At 44.8% G+C, this 21,479-nt stretch overlaps 1 protein-coding gene across 8 annotated transcripts in view; it reads right to left on the reverse strand.

The window, feature by feature from the left end:
- SFXN5 (sideroflexin 5) overlaps window positions 1-21,479 on the reverse strand; it is a 103,852-nt gene that overhangs the window by 50,308 nt on the left and 32,065 nt on the right. For 5 of the 8 annotated variants that reach the window (XM_072862773.1, XM_072862775.1, XM_072862776.1 and 2 more), the window contains 6 exons: window positions 13,226-13,252; window positions 11,827-11,881; window positions 9,835-9,860; window positions 5,532-5,585; window positions 2,822-2,878; window positions 1,896-1,961 (listed from right to left, as the gene is read on the reverse strand). In XM_072862773.1, coding sequence (XP_072718874.1) covers window positions 1,896-1,961; window positions 2,822-2,878; window positions 5,532-5,585; window positions 9,835-9,860; window positions 11,827-11,881; window positions 13,226-13,252 — 285 coding nt within the window. Of the gene's footprint in view, window positions 1-128; window positions 205-1,891; window positions 1,962-2,821; window positions 2,879-5,531; window positions 5,586-9,834; window positions 9,861-11,826; window positions 11,882-13,225; window positions 13,253-21,479 lie in introns of all 8 variants that reach the window. The other 3 variants (XM_072862772.1, XM_072862778.1, XM_072862777.1) reach the window with 3 other exon arrangements.

Genomic DNA, 21,479 nt, shown 5'->3' on the forward strand with positions numbered 1-21,479 from the left:
CTGCACTCCGAACCTATCTTTCTGCTTCAGCTCCTTTGTAGTCAGCCTAGGAGGAACCAGAGATTTAAGACCTGCATCAGCTGTCCCAACATGGACATCTCCGCTCGCCGCCCAAGTGGTATCCTTACCAAAGCCTGTCAGCTTCTTGGGGTGACAAAACTCTGCCAACATCACTTCTCCATGTCTCCTGCCCTCTATCTGCCCCTGTTGCCAAAATGGAGAGGAGCATTAATGCCAACACCATGGAACCAGTCACCATCCCTCTGCTGCAGCTGTGCTGGGAGTTGGAAGGCAGGTCATGAGCGGCAGCAGCACATCAAGCTGAAGAGCTTCACTTTACTAATTCACAAGGTGGAAAAAATTCTGAACTAAGAACCGAGGAGGACAGTCAAGCTCTCCCATGCTACACTGGGAAACAGCGGACAGAGAACAGCTGCTAACTGAAGTGTTGAGGTTGGTGGGATGGGGACTCAGATTGTTCTTCAGCTGCAAAAGCGTGGGGCTGGTGTGGACACATCTTCATGGGGTTATGAAGCATGGGAGCTCACACCAACGCAAGGTTGGTCTGCGTGCACAGTCTGGGTTAATTCTGCAGTGAAGGGATAATACAGGTGACACAGAGGAGCAGTACGGCAACCAGTGAGCAAGCCAAGCCAGCAATACGGAAAACTATCAAGCAGAAGCATATCCAATAAAATTGACAGTTTCCACTCAAAACTGCCAGGCATTTCACCAACTCTACGCCCTTTGCTACCACTGGTGCAAAGCTGTCTGGCAGCTGCAGGAGAACACAGAGATACGCTTTGGGCAGGCTTTCTGTTGTCCACTGTGGACGTGATGTGCCAAACTGCTCACTGCCAGTTCCCAGCCAGGAGCTCCTGCCTCCATAGTTCTCCTAACAATCCGCAGCCTGCTCCAGACAAACATTTTACCTTGTAAAGAAATCTAAACAAGTCCATGCAGCTCTTTCGTGAAGGTGAATTGGGGAACCTAGGTACAAATGGCATGGTGAGCAGGCCGAGTGCTGACCTCCCCCCACGGCACAGCCTGTTTGCAGAAAAAATGGATGCAGGAAAAAGGATGTCTGTGGCTTGAGAAAAAGGAAAAAAGTCTTGCCCAGAAGAAAAAAATACAAACTGCTGTGGGATCTTTAATGTTCCAGCAGAAAAGGTACAACCATATGTTTCAGAGGCTTATTTGAAAACCCAACGTAAGAAATAACTTCCGTAAGTTGCTCCTGAAAAATGTAGCTGCCTCCTTGGGAATTAGCTGACCCTGCTAAAGATGTCAGCTTGTGTTTCTGGGGAATCCGAGTATTAAAAATCTGATGACTGCACCACAAGACCACAACTTTAGCCACGTTAAAAGCTCCTCTCTTACAGATTACTTCAGATATGAGTTGAACGCCATGTCCAGCTTGAACACCCTCCATAGGTGAAAGATGTCATTTCGAGCACTGTGGTTCTTTCAAATCAAGGTGTTGACCCACCAGGAGAATATCTTCAAAAGCCTGCCTCTGTTCAGCATGGCAGCTGTCACACTATCACTCTGCAGCCTCAAGGCACTCTTTTAACTTGGACTAGGCTAATTCACCAGGAATTAATGCACGTGTGGATAATCTGAGTTCACCCAGCAGCAAAGCCACAGTGCAGAGACCCATGCAGTGCACGGTGCAGAACGTGCTGGAAGCCATCAGCGGTAGAAGTCTCCTTCTATTGAAAAGTTTGGGCATGCATGGACAGAGACACCTCACGGTTAAAATATTTTCTGGTTATGTAGACTGAATTCTGTCAATTAAAAGATAAACGTGCTTGGCAATTCAAACATCCCAAGAGCACTGCAGTAAGGGAGCAGTTACTTAGTAGTGAAATATATAGATATAAAGCGTTACCCACTGCTATTGAGACAGCACTTATGACAGCTCCCAAGTAGCCCTGGATGAACTTGGATGTCGGAGAAGGCTTTGGAAAGAAAAACAAAACATATTTTCAATAAACAAACTTCTGGTTATTAAAATGCAACTGAGCTTTTTTGTTTGTTTTGTTTTCATTTGTTTTAAACCAGAGACAGGTTTAATTTTGTCATATTGTTCTGTGACACATGGTCTGTCATCTAGCAGCGGCAAAAGCAAGGAAAATTGTAGCCTCATGAGCAAGGTTAAAGGGAATGGAAAATTAATTGGCATCAGAAAATTATAATAATAGCAGCTTAAAGGAAGTATGTGAATGAAATTCAGCAAATGGTGCAAAATTAGCATTCTTATACACTAGTGATGAATCCCAAACTATCCACGTTAAATATTTGTCTTTGAAATGTTATCTCAATGAGCTGGACAGTTTCCAACTCAGCTTCCTGTCTTGAGCTTCCCACATCCTGACATGGGATGAATGAAGGCTAAAGTGATGGAAGAGAGCAGGAACAGCCCCACCACTTCCCAGCACCACTGCTGGTAGCGCATATAAAGTCCTCGGGACACGGCAGTGTGATTATGAAGCCGCCTTCTGCTATCCAAAAACGCAGATACCATTTTGCTTTGTGCTCCTTTACATATCCAATTAAACCATTTCATACCAGTTAGAACTATATACTGGTTCAGCTCAAAGACCTTGAGCGTTACTTATGCGCCTCGAGTGATTTCGAGATCCTCATGCCATTTACAGCTGAGATTTAAAACGGAAGTCTACACAGGAGAATGGCCAATCTATAAATTCATCAGTGCCGACTCCAGAGTTTCTATTAACAGCGAAGAGACAAGACTTATGTTTCCGTGTCAAAACAGACCTAACGCGCTGCACACGCTGCATATGTTGGGTCTCCTCACCTTTGTCGCGTTGCGGTTTGCATAGTTGACGCAGGCATTGTGGCTCTGATTCAACCACTAAAGAGGAAACAAGAAGAGACAGGCATAAACATAACTTCACAAAAAAAAAAAAAAATCCATAAAGGTGGGAGTGCTGCGGGAAAACTCATCTCCCTTTGGACCTGCTCACAACTTGCCACCTCTTTTCAAAGGCTGATGCATGCCCTACACCTGATTTAATGCCCTTCAAAGTGAGGGACAGAAATCCTAAGGCACCCAGTACCCAGAGGGCAGCTCCGCATCCCTGTACACTTGACGTGCAACACTTCTCCTGGCCCAATCCACCTCCACACGACACCTCGGTGCTACTGGTCTTTATTTTTGTCAGCACCAAATCCATACTGCTGTCAAGACGTAGCAGTAAGCCCAGCAGGCATTTCGCCCGTCACTTATTAAGCTCCATGGTTCGCAAACAGAGGGTTGTAGGAGGCTTCAGCTGAGGAACAGGAGATGAGCGGATGTGCCATCTTACGGATACGGATGCCACTAAACTGGTATTTCTGTCCACAACTTTTTGAAGCAGCATTTGTCACCAAAGCAGCGTGGCAGCAGCAGGGGATGAGTAGCACCATGCTCCTGAAGGGGTTTCACCCACAGCAACTGCTGGCAATGTAAAGAAAATTATAATTTTCATGCCCAAAACATCATGTTCCCAGCTCAGAGCGTGTCAGAACTGGACTCCTCTCCAGCCGTGGCCAGAACTAAGAGGGAGGAGGAGGAGGAATGAAGTGAGGGTGAGGAGAGAGAGTGAAACGAGGCACTAAAACACGGGGATCAGCCCAGTCATTGCCTAGTTCACAGCCCAAGAGCACGTTTTTCCTGATGACCAGCTTTCTAGCCTGGAACTTTGGACCTAGCAAACCTTGCTTTTTTGTTTTCCTTAAATAATAATTTAAAAAAATAAATTACAAAGTCAGCTTGCCAATATGTGCTGGAAATCTGCCTCAATTTTCCAGATGTGGCTTTTTTTTTTTTAACCCCCTCAGCTCCTATCTACATTAGCAGGTCTACAGGACCAGGCTAGAGCTAACTTGAGACATGTACATTTTGGGCATCACCAACAACTGCTTCACTGTACAAGGCTGCTCCTATAGGACCCAGTGTTTGTTAATGCAGTAATACGCATTGTCCCTAAATCCTATGCTATTTACCCGGATAAATCTCCTTTTCAGAGATGTAGATATATTGCTCAGATATTGTCCTTAATCTAGAGTTTAAGCCTTCTCTAGTTTGAAGACATCCCCACTACCCATTTCTTGACTCCATCGTCTTCCCAGGTGGCCACCTGACACCCTCCTGGGCTTTTTGGGTAATGTCGTTCTAGGTTGCTGCTCCTCCTACTTGCATTTTTCAGAAAGGGGTGACCCATGTGCCCATCATGGTGGAGGGAAGAGTTTGAGAACCACTCGTCAAGCGGCAGCGGCCTAGACAGGCTAAGACTGCTGGACTTGCCTGCTACGACTCCCTCCTTGAGTGGGCTCGTTTTGGTTCTGCATTTGAAATATTCTTTCTAGTTTTAAAAGCATTATTCCATCCTTTTAAAGCCAAAAGTTTCTCCCAGCTATGCCGTGATGATGGGAATAGGAGTTCCTCATGTAAGCCATTCATGAGGCACCCAGCCCAAGCCAGCTATCCGGGCTGGCTCACTCCTCACTTGCGCGAGAGTAACTTCTCCAAAAGCCAACTCCTTCCATCGTAGATGTCTAAAAAGAGGTGAGGCAAGTTGCCTTCAAAAATATGAATGAGTCTAGATGTCTCCAGCCACTATCCCACTGCCAGGAGGTAAAGCCACATGGCACAACTTATAGCTAAAGACACCAAACCCCAAGTTACTGGCACGTACCAACATATTCTCGGTTCTGCAGACTTTCTAACATACTAGGCAGATCCCATTCTGCTTTGATATTTCTTAACTGCATAATTCTCTATCATCACTTACACTGTAGACAATAAAAAGACATTCACAACTAAAAATAAGTCTGAAAGTAACTTGGTTTTGCATTTCAGTTAGTGCTGAATTTATACTTAAGTGGGGTGTTTACTATGGATAAAATTCATACACGTGCACGCTTCCTCCCCGTACTCTTAATTCCCAGAATTTTAATGGGAAATAACACCAACACCTCCCTACACACACACTTTTTTCCCCCAAACCCCCTGTAGCGCGTTGAACGCAGAGGTCCTTGCCTTTGCAATGCACAACTATTCCCAAAATTCCTGGGCACGGGGCCTCCCCCTGCGCCCAGCCCTGCGCACAAGTTGCACTTCCAACTGGAATTCACCAAGGAAGATCCCAACTACTTGACAGGGTGTCTCAAAACAGCAGATGTGTGAGCTTAAGGGCCCACATTTGCATGGAATTATCCACTGTGCAATCATTCACACCTGTACAAAATGGGTCCAAAAAGCTGATTTTGAGATCCTGGGCTATTTTGCACCTCCCTTGCGATGGCATAAATAGCCGGGTGCTGGCAAGCGGACCCAATAGTTTGCTTGTAGCCCCTTCCAGACCTACCAAACCTTTCCCTAATTATATCCAGCCACATCATCTCCCCATTAATTAAAGCACTGCCAGCGCAGAAAAGCCATGTGCATCAGTTTGTCCTCTAGACACAAGTCAACCGCTGCTCTCCTTTCCATCACATTCTCCACCCGTTCAGACGAGTGTTACCTGCCAAAACACAGTGGATGCCAGCGTCTGGTTGGGCAAGAGAAGACCAACAACCTGCAAGAGAAGAGATTTTTCTCATTAGCAAATGCATTGCTGGTTTGCTCTCAGTGCTCTTCTAGGCATGCAAACAGCAAGCTTATTTCTAACGACTTAAATAAATCATCTTCATTTATGGCTTTATTTCATTATAGTTATTGAACTTCTCTTCAGCCTATTGTCTCTCAATTTTCCAGTGGTGAAACTGGGTAATATAGCTGCCTGTGAAAGCTTTGCATTTTTAATTATTGCTTGCAACACACCTTGAAAAGAGTCTGGCAGCAAATACTGTCCAAAGACTAGTTCATTAAAACATAATCAATTCTTTAATCCAGGTATTTCTGGAGGATAGCGCAAACATTGCATGAAGGCAAGAGTTCAAAGTTGTTACTATTGGCTGTGAAGGGGGTTTTCCGTATTTTGCTTTGGCACATTTGCTGTTTCAAGCACAAGAAAGAAATCCGGTTTGAACATCTGAAGACAGGAGTGCCACCTGGAAGCACATGTGCTCCTGTTTAGGAGCCTGAATTTTGTTTTAAGAGAAGAGAATTGTTGATGTGTCGTACTCCGAGCTGCGAAAACTCCTGCTTGGGTTATGAGCTCAGGCTGATGATCGCCGTCTCCCAGGGGCTTACAGCAGCTTGTCTCAGCACATCTGGCCAGGTGCTGCCTGCTGCTGCGCGAATGCGAGATGCCACAGGCTTTGCAAGGTCACCCATCGCAGGACCCAAGGCCTCACACACCTATGTTGCCTATACGGTCCTGAGAGCATCCTTGGGACGTCTCAATGTACCTCACAGGCACAGCCTCTGCAATTCTTTAAAGGCCCCATCTCTTACACAAAACGCAGCACTGCCAGGCTCCTTCCTACCTTGTTTTATGGCAATCTTTCCTCTTAAAGCATAAGAAGCTGAAAAAGAGGAAAGGGATGCAAAGCAAGGGGACTCTCAACAGTAAACCCAGCAAACACGGACAGGAAGATGAGTTCTTGGGTAAGAAACAGGTAAGATGAGATACTTCCTAACGTCACTGTCCTTTTCTCCCATCCTACACCTTAAATGTCTGATAGTTTCTGAAGAAGATGGGCTTCTTGTTGCAAAATCACACTTGCATCTTTGTTAGGAGTATAAAGACTGAACAACTCCTTTTAATTCCAAATACATTTATTTTCAGGACACTCATGTGAACTGAAACGTTTCTGAGGCATCTGAGCAAGAAGACAGTGAGTTCATTCCCACACTCAGACCATCTTCTGCACCATTTTCTTTAAGTTTATCCCTATAGAAGCTGAGAAGAAAGAAAACTTCCCTGTTAGAGCACGGCGAGCCTGCCGCAAGGAGGGATAAGCTAAAGCCATCTCTGCACATCTGCAGCAGCATCAGTTGAAGAGGAGGCAACTTCTACTCTTAAGGACGTAAGAGAGAAATAACAACAAACAAAAGGGTAATCGGGTTGGAAGGCCTGATTTCATTTACATCTTCTTTCCTTTCTCCTCCTCCTCCTCCAGCTTTTCCTCCTACAGCCTTTCGTGAAGTTACAGCTACTTTGTACGCTGGCCGAGCGCCAATCTGTGCAAGTTACACTAATTTACCGCTTCCATTCAATATGCAGATCTTGTCATTAATTACTCCGTTGCCGGTCTTAGCCAAACGAATTCAACAGGCGATGAACCTCCTCACCCCGGGACTGACTTACGCCCCTGAAGCCAGCGGGCTAATGAGGCTCCGGAGGAGGGAAGACTGCAGGCAGCTACTTACATTGTCAGCTGAAGCTGAGGGCCGAGAAAAATAAAAGAGGAAAATAAATAAATAAAAAAGAGCACCCAAAATCTGTATGACTGAAAGAGGCACGTTTAAATGCAAACTCTCCATATGTGCAAGAGTCTGTCAAGAAATGTACAGTTTCACTTTTAATTACTGTCAGGGGAAAAAATAACTAAGAAGGAAAACAAAATAAAAAAAGCTTCTAAACACTAGAAAAGTACCAGCTACAAAATTTAATTGCCTATCAGGTGTGAACGGCCCTTCATGGCCCCAAAGCCAGGGTTAAAGCCGCCGCTCGGACATCTGTCGGCTTTGAGCAGCCTCGCGGGGCGTTTGCATTACGAGCTCTCCTCTTGCAAGCCCCACGTCCTGCCTTGTGTGTCAGCGAGAGTCATCTGCGACCCCACATTAACACCCGTGTCTTCTCTATGCACTTCAAAACCTCAACAAGACCCCCCCATTTTTAAATGGCTGGGGAAAATAAGGTGCTTAAAGCTGTGGGTGGCAGCTGGGAACAGCAGCATGGCTTCTGCTCCATCTTCACTGCCCGAGTCTTAGGCTGAATTTCCTAAATGCGGATAAATCTTGTCCTTGGAGCCTTTCATCCTTGGGATGAAACACAAACCCAGGGTAAAAGGCTACAGCCCAGCAGCTGCCTTGCACATCTCACCCCTACAGCAAAGGGAGGTAATGCGAGCGGCTGGATTTGCTCCCTCCTGGATGGAAATCTAGGTGGGCAAACACAAACTCTCCCTACACTTACATATACTCCATCCCGTTCCCGCTCTGCCACTGCAACCGATTCTGGGGTTGAACCATAAACCTGAGCACGGAAAGGACAGAGGCTAAAAAGAAAAGCAAACGATTGCAACTCGGGGAAGAATAAACAGCCGCAGGATTTGGTTGTGTCAGGGGAGTAGCTGCTTCGGCCAGAAAAGAAACGATTATTTTCAGCAAGACCTTAATCTCTTTCACAATGAGCTAAACCATACTGAATTATTTTGCATTAGCTATAGGGGGAAAAAAAAAACCCAACACGTATATAGGCAGCATCGTGTATTGACTGATTGGCAGTAAACCTGTTAATACATAATCTGATCACGTTTCTGCCGGAATCTATGCAGGGTGTTTAACTGACCCCCAAACACCGGGACAATTAGCGCGGGTGCAACGGCACGCCGGCACGGCTTTGCGGGCAAGGACAGCCGCGCTCGCTCAGCCAGAGCCCACCGCAGGCACGCTAAGTCTCTCTTGAGGAAATCCCATCCCCCTATGTGAAATGCAAGACTCAAACTGTTTTTATGCTAGAGCAGGCTGCCAATTTTGTCACTAAATTTCACAGATCGATTGGCATAAATGTTACATTTTAATTTTAACATTTGAAACGTTTGGGTTTTTTTTTTTTTTTTTTTTTTTTTAAATGACAAGAGGTTCCAGTTTATCCTTTACAGCTAGTGAAATTGGGCTCATCTGACAGCTCTCGGCTCCTCTGACAGCTCTGGATTTGGGCCGATTTCATTGTCAATTTGATCGTTAACTCATTTTTGTTTAACCTTTTCTTTTAAAATGCCCCATACATAGTTACCACCAAACCCTTACGCACGACAACAAATAGTAACAGCCACGATGATTTCTGCTTTTAGAGGTGCTAGCAACCCCACTATCGCTGTTTGGGAAAGGCTCATTACCTTTAAGCAAGTACTATGCCACGGTCCACTGTGTTTAGGAAGATTAAATTTAGCCAATTTTGCTCCTTCAACCATTTTAATATGCGGGATCTAATAAGCTGAGCCAAGAGCTGGCAGCTAGGAGGACCAACTACCTTCTGGCACCAACTTTGGGCGATTTGGGGCAAAACTGTGTGCCTCAATTTCCCCATTCATAAAACAGAGTTAATTAATCATTCCTCTTCCTGAAGACGAGCTGAGCTTTCAGCATTAGGAAGACAGGCAGAATTCTCTCCCTTCTGGCTTTCGCTATCAAGAGCACCCAAATGCTTACAAATTTCACAATAACAAGTACAAACTAAAAACGCCCTTAGCAATCACCCCATGGAAAGCACTCGCTGTTTTAATTAATCAAGACGAGAGCGCACGACACTGGCCTCGCCGTGCTGTAGCTCGTCACGTTCGGGAAACAACTTGTAAAACATGCAAATGGAAAAAAAAAGTGTCCAAAGATGAAATCCAAGAGTTGCAGAAGTTGCAATTTTGCAGGCAATGAGCTCATCTTGGTCTTCCCTTTCCAGAAGGGAAAGATAAAGCTGAAGACATTGCAGGGGACTGGGCAAATGACGTTAAACAGATAAATAACCTTGAGCAGAACGTCCGTAGGGCAGGCTTTGCACGATGAAGCCCTTGCTAACGTGCGATGGGAAAGGCGGGAACCCTGTGTGAACGTGTTGCGAGGAGGTAAGGTGGAATTTGGAGAATTGTCTGTGAGTGCTAAAAAATGCATTTCTTGGTACTCACAAACAAAGTGGGGAGAGATGTTAAAATACTTACGATGGGTGTTCCAAAGGGAATGTAACCTATTAAAAAAAAAAAAAAAAAAAAGAGAGATGCATGCATTTAATACACAGTTTTGGGATGGAAAAAAACCACATCTAAGACATCTACCAGTTTAGGGTAGAAGCCACACCTGGCATGACGGGCTGCACTCATTTCCACCAGCTCCATACCACCACAGGGACATCTGTGGACCTACACCTGATGCACCAAGCATCAACTAGAGCAGCCTCCTGATTTTTGCCCAGTCTCCTTCCCATCCTCTATTTGCTTTTCTTGGGTTGCGGTCTAAGAGTTTCCCTGAAACTGATAACATCTAGACCCTAAAGCTTACTTCAGTAAACCCAGTCTGTGCCAGTACATGGGATTAGCGCTTCAGAGGGCATCGTGTTGTTGAGCTGGGCTAGGCAGCCAGCAAAAACTCAAATCAGCAGAAGCGAAGGGATGACAGCTCAGACCAGGAGCTGCTCGGTCCGGACCAGGAGGAGCTGGATGCTGCCGTGGTGGTGCTAACTGAGCTGACCTAGTGGCTTGCTGCCATGGAAAGGGGGAGATATTGCCCCCCTTCCTGGGCTCAGTCACGCAATCTGTTCCCTCCCTCGTGCCAGCTCTGTTGCTCATCAGACCCTCCCACAACCTACCCTCGCTAACCCAGAAGAAAACTCTCCAGGTTTCTGTGCCCATTCCCCTCTTGTTGAGCCTGGTCCCACCAGGACAGCATGCTGAAGACGCTCATGAAGCCATCTAACAAGCTGCAGAGCCCATGCCAGTTCAGGAGCAGGACCATGCCACCATTGGTGGGACCTCCCTCTTTCACCATCTGTTTTATCAACCTCTCGACTAGTGATTTTATACCAGGAAAGCTCATTTATTTCTAGGTCAGTAGAAAAAGGAACAGGGTATACACTGAAGAAAGTATATTTGCATCATGGAGAAGAGAGGGACTATTTTAATCATAGGTGTAAGTTAAAGCTCTCTAATATAGAGATAAGCCTTTACCCCAAATCTTATTGAGCGCCACAAAAATCAAATGCTTCACATTTTTCCCCTGCTAAGTCTGCCAATTTTTGTGCTAATTATAATTCATCTCTATGACTTCCACTAGAAGGTCTCAGAGCATTTTACCAATATTACTGAATTAAGCCTCATGGATCCAATTTACAGTTGGAAAGGGCAAAGACCTGAGAGGAAGAAAAATTTTTAAAAAAATACAGAACAAGGCAGCAAAGCAGTGGGTCCTGACTTTTCTCCCCACCACTTCACCCTCAACATCATCCTTCTTCAAAGAACCGGAGAACAAAACCCACCAACCCTGTTATTTTTCCCCTGTGCCCAGTATTCAGGTGAAGATGTTCCCCCAAAAAATATGGAGAAGGTTTTATGTATTTAAATAGGTCCTCTGAGAAAGGACCGAGGCTGCACTTGCATCCTCAAGAGAGCTGCTATTCAACCCACAGCAGAGGTAGCTGTGGACCTGTGCATGGCAGAGGGACACCACAAAATGGGAAGGAGGAGGTGACAATTTAATAATTAAGCAGCCCAGTTAAGCCATGGACAAGTTGATCCTTCCTGGGCTCCCAATGCCATGGCTATTAGGTACCACTGCAAATGGAAAAATAGGGCTCATCCCATCCTCTCCTGGAGAGTAAAACCCTGAGCTGCTCTCTGGGCATCAAGCTTCACTGTTTACTACAAAATTAAAATGCCCATTATAGTGACAGATACTTCAAAAATGCCAGAAAAGATATTAGCTTGAGTCCACGTTAAAACATCTGAAAGAAAGGAAAATATTAAGCACTAGATCTCACGTAGGCATTTAGGATCCTAATTCTCCCTGATTGCAAAGGGATTTAGGCATCTGAATTACTTTCCGATCTTGGTCTAAATGTTGACAAGATGCAATTCAAAAATAGGAGGGAAAAAAAAAACCCCAAACGTTTTGTACAAATTCCCAGAAAAAAATTAATGATTGATCGGGACATACTATACCTGACATTCGGAAAGGCATGAAGATGGTCTCGTTTGTATCGGGATGGATGATGGCCTGTAAAACGGTCAGCAAACAGACACAGTGAAGGCACAGCAACAGTTGGCAAGGCGCAGCGATTCACTCAGCCTCTACGAACAGCACCTCCAACCAGAGAGCACCGGAGGACTACGTGCGTCTCAGCACCCTCCTTGCTTTTGCAGCTCCGACCAAAAGCAGTTATTGTTCGGTAGCCTCCCCAAAACCTCCTTCTACCCCTGCTTTCCCCTCTCCTTAAATAATTTCGCATAAGTTAATAATTTAGAAGTAAATAATTTAACCTGCAATATAAAAAGTGGCTCTGTCTTGGTACTATAATGTCCCCAAAGGCCACCCACCACTGCACCTTAACCCCGGGATGGGGGGAAATGTAGATTTAGAAGGGGAAAAGGGAAACCTATTTTCTGTCCCTGCCCATTTTCAGCATCTCCACCGAAGTGCAGCTTAATGTCCTGGCTGAAACTCTGCCCTATGACAGACAAAAAGCGCTCGCTGTGGCAGAGGGATGGGGAGGGCAGGACCACCTGCTCGGGAGGGAATGAGGGTGTAAATCACTTTATGCTGCTCGTGAAGTGGATGGGTCACAGGAGACGCCCTGTAAGGACTTGTGTGGCTTAGTCACGGCAGACGGATTCAGACCAAGGAACATCTTCCCCATCTACAGGTACGCCTGCACAAGCTGGCTTGGCACATTGTAGGAAACCTGAAATGCTGCTTCAGGATCCGGCTGAGTTGGGGTAAAAACGTGCAGGCATGGCCCACTCCGGTTGAGACCATAAGGGTCACCCAAATAAAATCCCCTCACATGCCATGGGATTTGGATTTGCCAGATAATTCAACCTTTATGTGTATCCACAGCTTCTCAGCCAACGCGGGCGGCTGTGGACAGCCCAACCTCCACGGAAATCCTAAATCTGTTTTACCGATAAGCAGACAACAAAGCTCCCTTGGCTTATTTTTACCTAATTTTACAATGAGCCCAGGAGGTTTCACTGGCATTAACTGGCTGGGGATGAAAAATCAATCCCCAAGTGATCCAGGATTGCAAAGGAGGAAGGTACGACACAGTTACAAGCCTTACCAAAGAACTGTCAAACTATTTTCAAAAGACTGGAGACAAGAAATCTCTTGACTAGACAGGAAGGAGAAAATGAAGACATCAAAATATATAAATACAAAAAAAAAAAAAAAAATCAGACTCTTTCTCTGGTGGCAACAGTGTTCTCTGCATTTACATTTCTGTGGCAAGACAAAACAGCAACTGGCAAAGTCAATAACGGAGAAGAGGACAGCATCACTTACAAAAAGGAAAAAAGCAGCAATAGTTGCAAACAATAATGAAATATAAAAAAAGTGTATTACCTGCTTTATTTTTTGAGCTCCCCACAGCTAGAAAAATAAAAGAGAACATTGCATTTAAATAAACGAGCAGTGTAGTTTTATACCAAACCCCAAATATTCATCTTTTAGCTGCTGTAGTAAACGAACACGGGGACTGCTTTAAAACAGACTCTTTTTCTGCATCCTTCCAGGATGTATTTAAAGATCCTTTACACACACCGAGCTCCTTCAAATCGGTGTGGCCAGTAAGACCAGCGAGGCAGAGAAGATATTCTGTCTTATATTGAATGGTAAGAAAGAATAACAACAGCCAGACTTCACGCTCTGCTATAAGCTTTACAAATCGAGAATTATCTCAGTAACTCTGCCGCACGTAGATCTCAAGGTAAATTTAGCACAGCCTCTCCTTGGACGAGCTTCCTGCGGAAATCGAGGCTTGCTGGGGAACAAAGGTGGAGCAAGCCCTGCAGGGAAAGACAAGAAGTATCTCTTCAAATAAAACCTGGATTCAGAATAAACCACCACTAGTTTTCATTTTTCACAAGGCAAACACACCGGAAAATGCTCGTGAAGAGGTAAAATCTCATTTAAAACTCTCACGAGCGCCTACTGTTATTTACTGACTGTAATTCAGCAGCATCAAAAAACCGCAAATCTGGCTCAGACAGCGGAGATCTACGAGCACCGAGGAAGAAACATCATCCGTGAGGTGCAGGTAGAGCTAATGAGTAGGTGCACAACATCAAGAGATAGTTTGCTCCCTGCTTATTAAAGCCAGAGGGCTTTCCTCTATGAATTATACCTAAATGTAAATTATAATGTTAAAAAAAAAAAATAATAATCCCCATTTTGATGTATATAATTCTAGAGAAGGATGATAAAACAGGACTCCTGTAAAATATCACGACAGATCAATTGCTTTTACTATTAAGAACTGTTCTGTTCAGCTCAAGTCTGGCTTCAACTTCCAGGCACCGGCTTGTGTTACACCTCTGTCTGACAGCCTCCAGTCTATTTTTGTTCTTCACGCAGGTACTCGGAGCTGCTAAAGCCACCCTTTAACCTTCGCTTAAAGAAAAAAAAATACAAAATTCATCCGAGCCAGGAGACTGGCTGTTTCGTTGGCAAGGCACGTTTGCCAATCTTTTAACCACCCTCGTGGCTCTCTTGCATCTTTCCAATTTGTCAACATCCTCTTGAATTGAGGACGCCAGAAACCAGACAAATTATTCCAACAACAATTGTACCACTGCCAAACCAAGGGTAGGCTAACCTGATGAGTTCTGCTCTTGTTGATAAATCCAAAGACGGCGATAGCTCTTTTTGCTTGGAGAGCTCACGATTACCCACCAGAATACCTACCCAAGCACCGTGTGCGTATTCTGCAATACAGGCATTCATGCTTAAGATTTTATCATTATTACGGTATAAATTAAGCCTCATTCTGCCATTCTTCTTCACCCAAGGTTTACTGCCTTCCCCAAATAGAAATCCATTAAAATACTGTTGGAATAAGGTAATTACTCTATTATAAATAACATAAGTTGACCCACTGATACCAGCAACCCCAGTATTTCACTCCAAATTCAGCTCTCACTCCAGAACTGAAGCTCCGTGATGAACTCCGCTGCGTGCGATGAGTTACTGGGATATCTAAATGTCACAGGCTGATGCATATATCCACAGGGCTCTTTCTTGAGGAAAACTTCCCCTTTTAAGGAAAATCATTATTCCCCATTTTATAGTTGAAAAACAGAGGTTGAGGGACACAAAGAGACAATCTTTGCGGTTGGCAGAGACAAGATGTGTCTCCCCTCACCAATCCTAAAATCCAAAGGGTGGGAGGCTGCACGCCCAGCTACCAGGGCTGTTCTGTCCCTGCCTGCCCACCAGCTCGAGAACTTCCATGGGGTGAAAGTGGAAGTCCTCGAGCTGCAGGTCACTACCCAAAGAATCCCAGTAACCCTGTGGCTGCCCAGGTCTTGGATATCTTAGATGCGAAACGAAACCACAGGATTTTCCTCTCCAACTGCAAGCACCAAGACTAGCAAAAAGGAAGAGGGATGGTTTCTGAGCCAGCGCTATGGCTTTTTTGGTCAAATTATCTAATTTCATTAATTGATCCCAATATTTATGCATTTTCCTGCTGCAGTGCAAATATTGTTAGAACATGCGATTTCATTACTTCTCAGAAAGAGACTTTACAAGATGCACCTGATGAGTCACCTAAAGATTCTGCCAGCTCATTTTCACTTTTTTATCCTCTAATTCATTTTCTGTCTGCAGCATTTTTCAATAGCTCCAGTACTCTGACGAGTCTTGCCAGCTGGGGGGCTCGTTTCTGAGACCAAGTCTCTCTTTTTGCTGGAGATTTCATTCACCCTCTCTCCGGCCATCTTCGAGAAGCAGCCAGATTTTGATCTCATTTACGCTAGCGTGAATCCAAAGCATCTTCGCTGGAGCACGTGGAATGACTCCAGATTCGTGCTCACTTTATGTTAGATTTAGGTCCATGTTCTCTAAATATAGTCAGCCTATACTGGGTGGGTCTGCTGTAATAGATTATCTTCCTTTACATCAGCTTTGCTGTATATTACTGCCTCAAAGCTACCTAAGGGTTTTGCCACCATTCAGATTTGGGTGCAAGAACCAAACCTGCTCATACATGGGTTTACACCAAAGCAGCCCGGAGGGCAAGGGGGCAGGAGTGTTGGAGCACTCTTAACATATTTCACTATCTGCCCAGCAACCTGAGCGGGCAGCGATGGACAAGTTTCTCCAGCCTGTGCCCATTGCAACCTTCCACCAGGACAGATCAGGCTCTGCTTCATGGAGATGTCCTTCACGGTCGTGGAGGAATCGGCTGCAGGACCATTCACAAGTGCTCCCAGCACCAGCATTTCAGGACATTGGACTCATGGATGAGATTTCCATCCATCGTTCCCATTGTCCCATCTGGTTTTTCTACAATTTTTCGAGGAAGAGATACCACTTTGCTCACCACCTACAGCAGATAGCTTTAAAACCCTGAACTCAGGAACTGAAGTCAGTTATACAGAAATATTACGTGCTTATGACATTTAAGGAAGGGTATCAAAGACTGCCACAACCTAAAGAGAACCAAAGCTGCAGTAAGGAGCTAGAGACTGGAATAACTCTTGGGGAATGATCTTTGGTTGACAGGACATTCATTAGCATTCCTTATTTAGCAGCAGAATCGCAGCTTAGAGATAGCTTTCAAAAAAAAGCATTTATTTAAAGAATATATCCAGTCCGTATCTATTAGCTAACACCTGCCACTATCAAAACAGTACAAAGGGTACCAGTTATTCTTAAGAGACTAACTTCCCTCCTATTAAATACAGTAAGATTTCATGGTCCTGGACTCAAAGATGGGCTTTTCTTTTTCCCCCTCTGCACAAAGTTTCACCTAGATTAGAAAACCATGTTTACAAATTGTTCACCCTTGTTTACAGCTGGCTCCAACGCCGCTAAAACAAGCGGCCAGCTCCACCTTACACAAGTGTAGTCGGCTGTATCCAGACCACCTACTACATTGCTGAAGTTGGCCTCGGGTGCCTAAGGTCAGGAGAGCACCGACAGATTCACACCACCTACTCCCTTGCGTTGCCAGCAACCACCTCCCTACAGTCAATGGAGACGCAAAGGCAGATTTGATGTTGGGAATCTGTAATAGATGCTCTAACGCTTCCCTCTCTTGACTGTACGAGCCAACAGGATCCGAGTCCCTTGCACGATACAGTAGTAGACATTGAAATGATCTTAAACCCACGGGTGCGTGCTCTGGATATGCCATGTCAGGAATAACTCTACGGAGAAAAGCCCTTACTGATTAATCGCACGTTAATCATGCATAATGACAAGGCACAGTTACTTTCAAAGAGCTAATGAGGAGTCACATGGTAGATGAGCCCTACGTGTAAAAGAAAACACATCAGTTTAAGCTCTGCAAAGACTAAGTGGTCTACCTGTGTTAGACTTTGCACCAGCATCACTCTTAACAGTTTGCAAAATTCCCCGAGTAAAGACAAGGTCGAAGAGGGAATTCTCAGAAGAATGAGTATTTTCAGTTCATTTATTTCATCTGTCCAGCCAAGCGGAGACAGAGTTCCATCTCAAAATCTGCTCGTCCCCTTCCTACTCCATCAGGGAGGTTCTCACCCTTTCACGAGACCCCACTTGCACCCATGAAATCTTGATTTTAATAACGTAACAGCCTGGAGTTTGCACCCCATCAGAAACTGCCAGTAGTTTCACACTCCGGGAGTTGCAAGGTTTATTAAAGCAAAGCTCGGATTACCTATCCCACACTGAATTCCAAATGTCAGGTGTCAAGAGCAGAACATATGATGTGGCAAAGCTCATTCTGAAGAAGAAGAGCAAGCTGCTTTCACATGTGTGGCCATTCAGAGGGACAGCCTCCAAAACCAGATCCCAATTGTTTAAATGATACGAAACCGGAGGAAAAAAATAAAAAAAAAAAAAAGAAAAAATAAAATCTTGCTCAAAAGGCGTAACTTACTGTGCTTGGAAAATTCACTGAGGAACACCTCGGATCAGCAACAGGGATCTGGCATTGCATTAGTGTCAGGTGATAATGATGACTCTGAACAAGTTTTAATTCCATTCTAGATCCCTTAACTGGTAGTCAAATGGCCAGAGTAAGCCACCAGAGGTGGGACTCATTCCATCTAACAGAGGTCTACAACATAATAAATACCTACTGCAGCAAATTCTCTGGATCTCCTTTATGTCAGTGGGCAAAAACAAGCAGTTCGACTCATCACAACTAGATGACCAGGACAGGCTGGACAACCTGCACTCCAGCAGTGCTTTCTTCTCTCCGTTGACTTTAAGATGGGACCTACGTGATTAGTTCTGGCTCAAATTTCTTCACTATGAGGGTGGTGAGGCACTGGAGCAGGTTGCCCAGAGAAGTTGCGGATGCCCCGTTCCTGGAAATGTTCAAGGCCAGGTTGGACGGGGCTTTGAGCAACCTGATCGAGTGGCAGGTGTCCCTGCCCATGGCAGGGGGTTGGACTGGATGATCTTTGAAGGTCCCTTCCAACCCAAACCCTTCTGTGATTCTATGAAATTGGGTTTGGCTCAGGATGTAAAGACATCCCAAAGCATCAAGCACCTACAGCTTGTACAGACTTCAGCATGGCTTGCAAAGATACGGTTTCTTTGGATTCCAATGGGAATTTGATGAAAGTGGAAGATTTTATGTTAGAACATTTAGGAATCACAGACTTAAGCACTACACCTTTTCCAAAGAGATCTCCCATAAATCTAGCTGAGCAGATCTGGTCCTTCCCCAGGGCCACCAGCTTGAACCAGAAGCACTCATCAGCAGCTCCACCACACCCTGTCAGCAGGGTTAGCTCATATTAATCTTCATTATAAGGTTAAACGTACTGGAAAAGTGGCACAATCACTTTTGCCAGCAGTACCGTGGGACACTTCCATTTGAAACTGCTCCTCGTGGCCCTTTTGGCAGGAAGGTAGAGTCTGCAGCAAGTGCAGCTAGAGAAGAACATCCATCCATGGCTTCACCGCTGAAGGCCCACTTGCTGAAATAGGAGGTCCATCTCGCACAGCAGGTGCTTCTCACTGGTATTATTTCACTTTTATTTCACTATGCTTCTGAGATTTTTTATTGTTTTTAAGTTTACACAGTCATGGACAAAGATCTCGCAAGTGCCCACTGCATTGCACTCTCCAACACATCATCCTCTTACAGCACCACATTTTTCCCTCCTACCTTCCTAGTTACTAAAGGCATTTACGGTGGTCTGTCCACTCCGGGCAGCATCCCCAGAACCTCTCAGCAGGTAACATGAAAACAAATAAGCATCTATTTTTAGTATTTCACTAAAACTAAACACCAGTGCCAAACTCAAAGCAGTTTGGTGCAGCCCGACAGAGCTACCACGCATTCTGCTTCACTCTCCACCCGTACTTTCTCCCCCAGGAGTGCGATCACTCATGCTTTGCGTGGCTTTCTCCCACTTCTCTCCAGCTTCAGTCCCAAAATCCCACTTCTTGAAAAGTGATATTTAACATAGAGACAAATGCACATCACAAGCTCCAGCCAAAGCATTCAGTTAGGGCTGAATGCTTTTAGCAAGATTTATAGATTTACAATGGTGGAATCCTAGTCCTTTTGATTCCACATTTAATGTCACCTGAATGTCTGTAAACCTGGCTGATGTGCCTAACCCTACCTGCTAATATATATGGAATCTGATGTCTGGCTTTACTAATAAACATGGAAAACAAGGTAACATAAACCACTATCTACACTTGCTCCTTAGTAGGAAATCTCACCGATGGACCTTTTACAACCCTTCTCCTAATAATCTTTACATTAAAAAGGTTTTAGCTCTAAGGAGGTAAAGCTCAAATGACCCAATGCATGGGATAAATCACAAAGGGTATCTATACATTTTCTGCCCCGCACCTGGCACTGAAATAAGTCAGCAGAAGAGGCACCAGAAGCCACTGCTCTTCTTGGATGCCACTGGAAAACTCCTTCCCTGTCCTAAGCACCGCTGAGTCACAGCGCCACGAGCTGCTGCCCATCTGCAGAACCATAAAGCCTGCGAACAAATCCACATGTTGAAGAGCATCAGCTAAGATACCTGCCTGCACCGCAGCACGGCAAGGCAAGCGCCTCGGCGTTGGGAACCAGGTTGGAAACCACGAGCAATTCCAGTGCAATACACAGATTTACACAGATACAAAACCAAGTGTAGGTGGAAACAGAATCAAGTCCTGACTGATAAAAAAAGATAGCACTTAAATAACACTTTGCAGCTTCGCAGCACTCAATAAACATTAACTAATTAATCCTCACAGCATTCTACTGGAAAGACTTAAGCAGAGTAAGAAGCACTCACAGAAAACCATTACTTCCGCCAGGGCTGCAGAAGGACCTAGGTGCCATTACATGGTTTAAAGGACAGCTTTGGAAGCCAGGCTTACTAATCCAACTAGGTTGCTCTAGATCAGACTTGTTTCAGCTTATTTTAGCCATACGGAGCTTGCGAATCTAATTTGATTTGTAATCTAGATGTGAAGTTAGATAAACTCTCTTAATCCTCAAATGATGAGATGAAGCAAAGCCGGTTTGTAACTGAGTAAGAGCATCAACAGCAGCATTTAGCATGGTTTCTTTAAGGTGCATTAGCCTACCACACTTCTGCCCAAGCTCCCTAGGTGCCTTCTGTCCCCTGACAGTCTGGAAATGATGCCTAAAACGTTTGGCCCATCTTAGACCATCTTAGTGTCACAAAGAATATTTAGACTGCAGAAAACAGAAGGTCCAAGTTCAGCCCCTGGACCAGCAAACAGGCTACTCTCTCGCAAAGAAAAGGAAGCAGCAGGACAACCGATATATCTACGTTTTATCGTATCCTGCAAGAGACCAGAGAGAAAAAAAAGTACAGTTTACTGCAAATGGACCTCTTCGCTCTTCATCAACACTGTTAAGAAAAGCTATTATTCTCCAAAAGGGATGCTGTTTAGACTCTGATAGATTCATTGTTCTCTGCTGTGTCTGGGACAGCATGAGCGGCTCTTCCCGCTGCTAACATGATTGAAGGAAGAACACAGTAATAAATATATGCCCATTAAGCTGGTGAGCCTCTTTTCACTTCACTGATACTAATGGGGAAGAAATGAAACAGTTTCAAAACAGCAAGTTGCCAAAACTGCATTTGGAAAGGCTGAAGAGTGAGAAGTCACAACTGACACCACAGTTCATGCTCCGCCAACGCTCGCAGGAAGGGGCTGGCTGGAGAATAGCAAGTGTCTGTCTCCAAGGGACAATTTCGAAAAGCTGCATTTTTCCTCTCACTACAGATCATTCAGTTTGGGTTTATTTTTAATTATTTTTTTTTCCCTCCAACGACCCCCTTATGCTGAAGGGGTGAAGCTTTCAGGGTGGAGTTTCTAAGGGTACAAAATCGGGTAATAGAGCTGTCTCGCTGCTATCTGGTTTTCTAACAGATAGATATTCAAGCATCTTAACATGCATGTATAAGTAAACATACAGTCAAAGGAGCAGACAGATTTCCAACAGTAAATCCAGGGACCTATGTTGGACTAGATGACCTCCTGAGGTCCCCTCCAGCCTGAATTAGCCTACGATCCTACAGCAGACAAAGAGGAAGATTCAGATGGATCAAAAACCTAAACACCTGGTGTCTCGGAGCTACAAGGATTTTAGTCAGCAAAAGATCCCCAGCTC

Source organism: Ciconia boyciana, chromosome 5 (genome assembly GCF_034638445.1).
Source record: "Ciconia boyciana chromosome 5, ASM3463844v1, whole genome shotgun sequence".
Taxonomy (NCBI): domain Eukaryota; kingdom Metazoa; phylum Chordata; class Aves; order Ciconiiformes; family Ciconiidae; genus Ciconia; species Ciconia boyciana.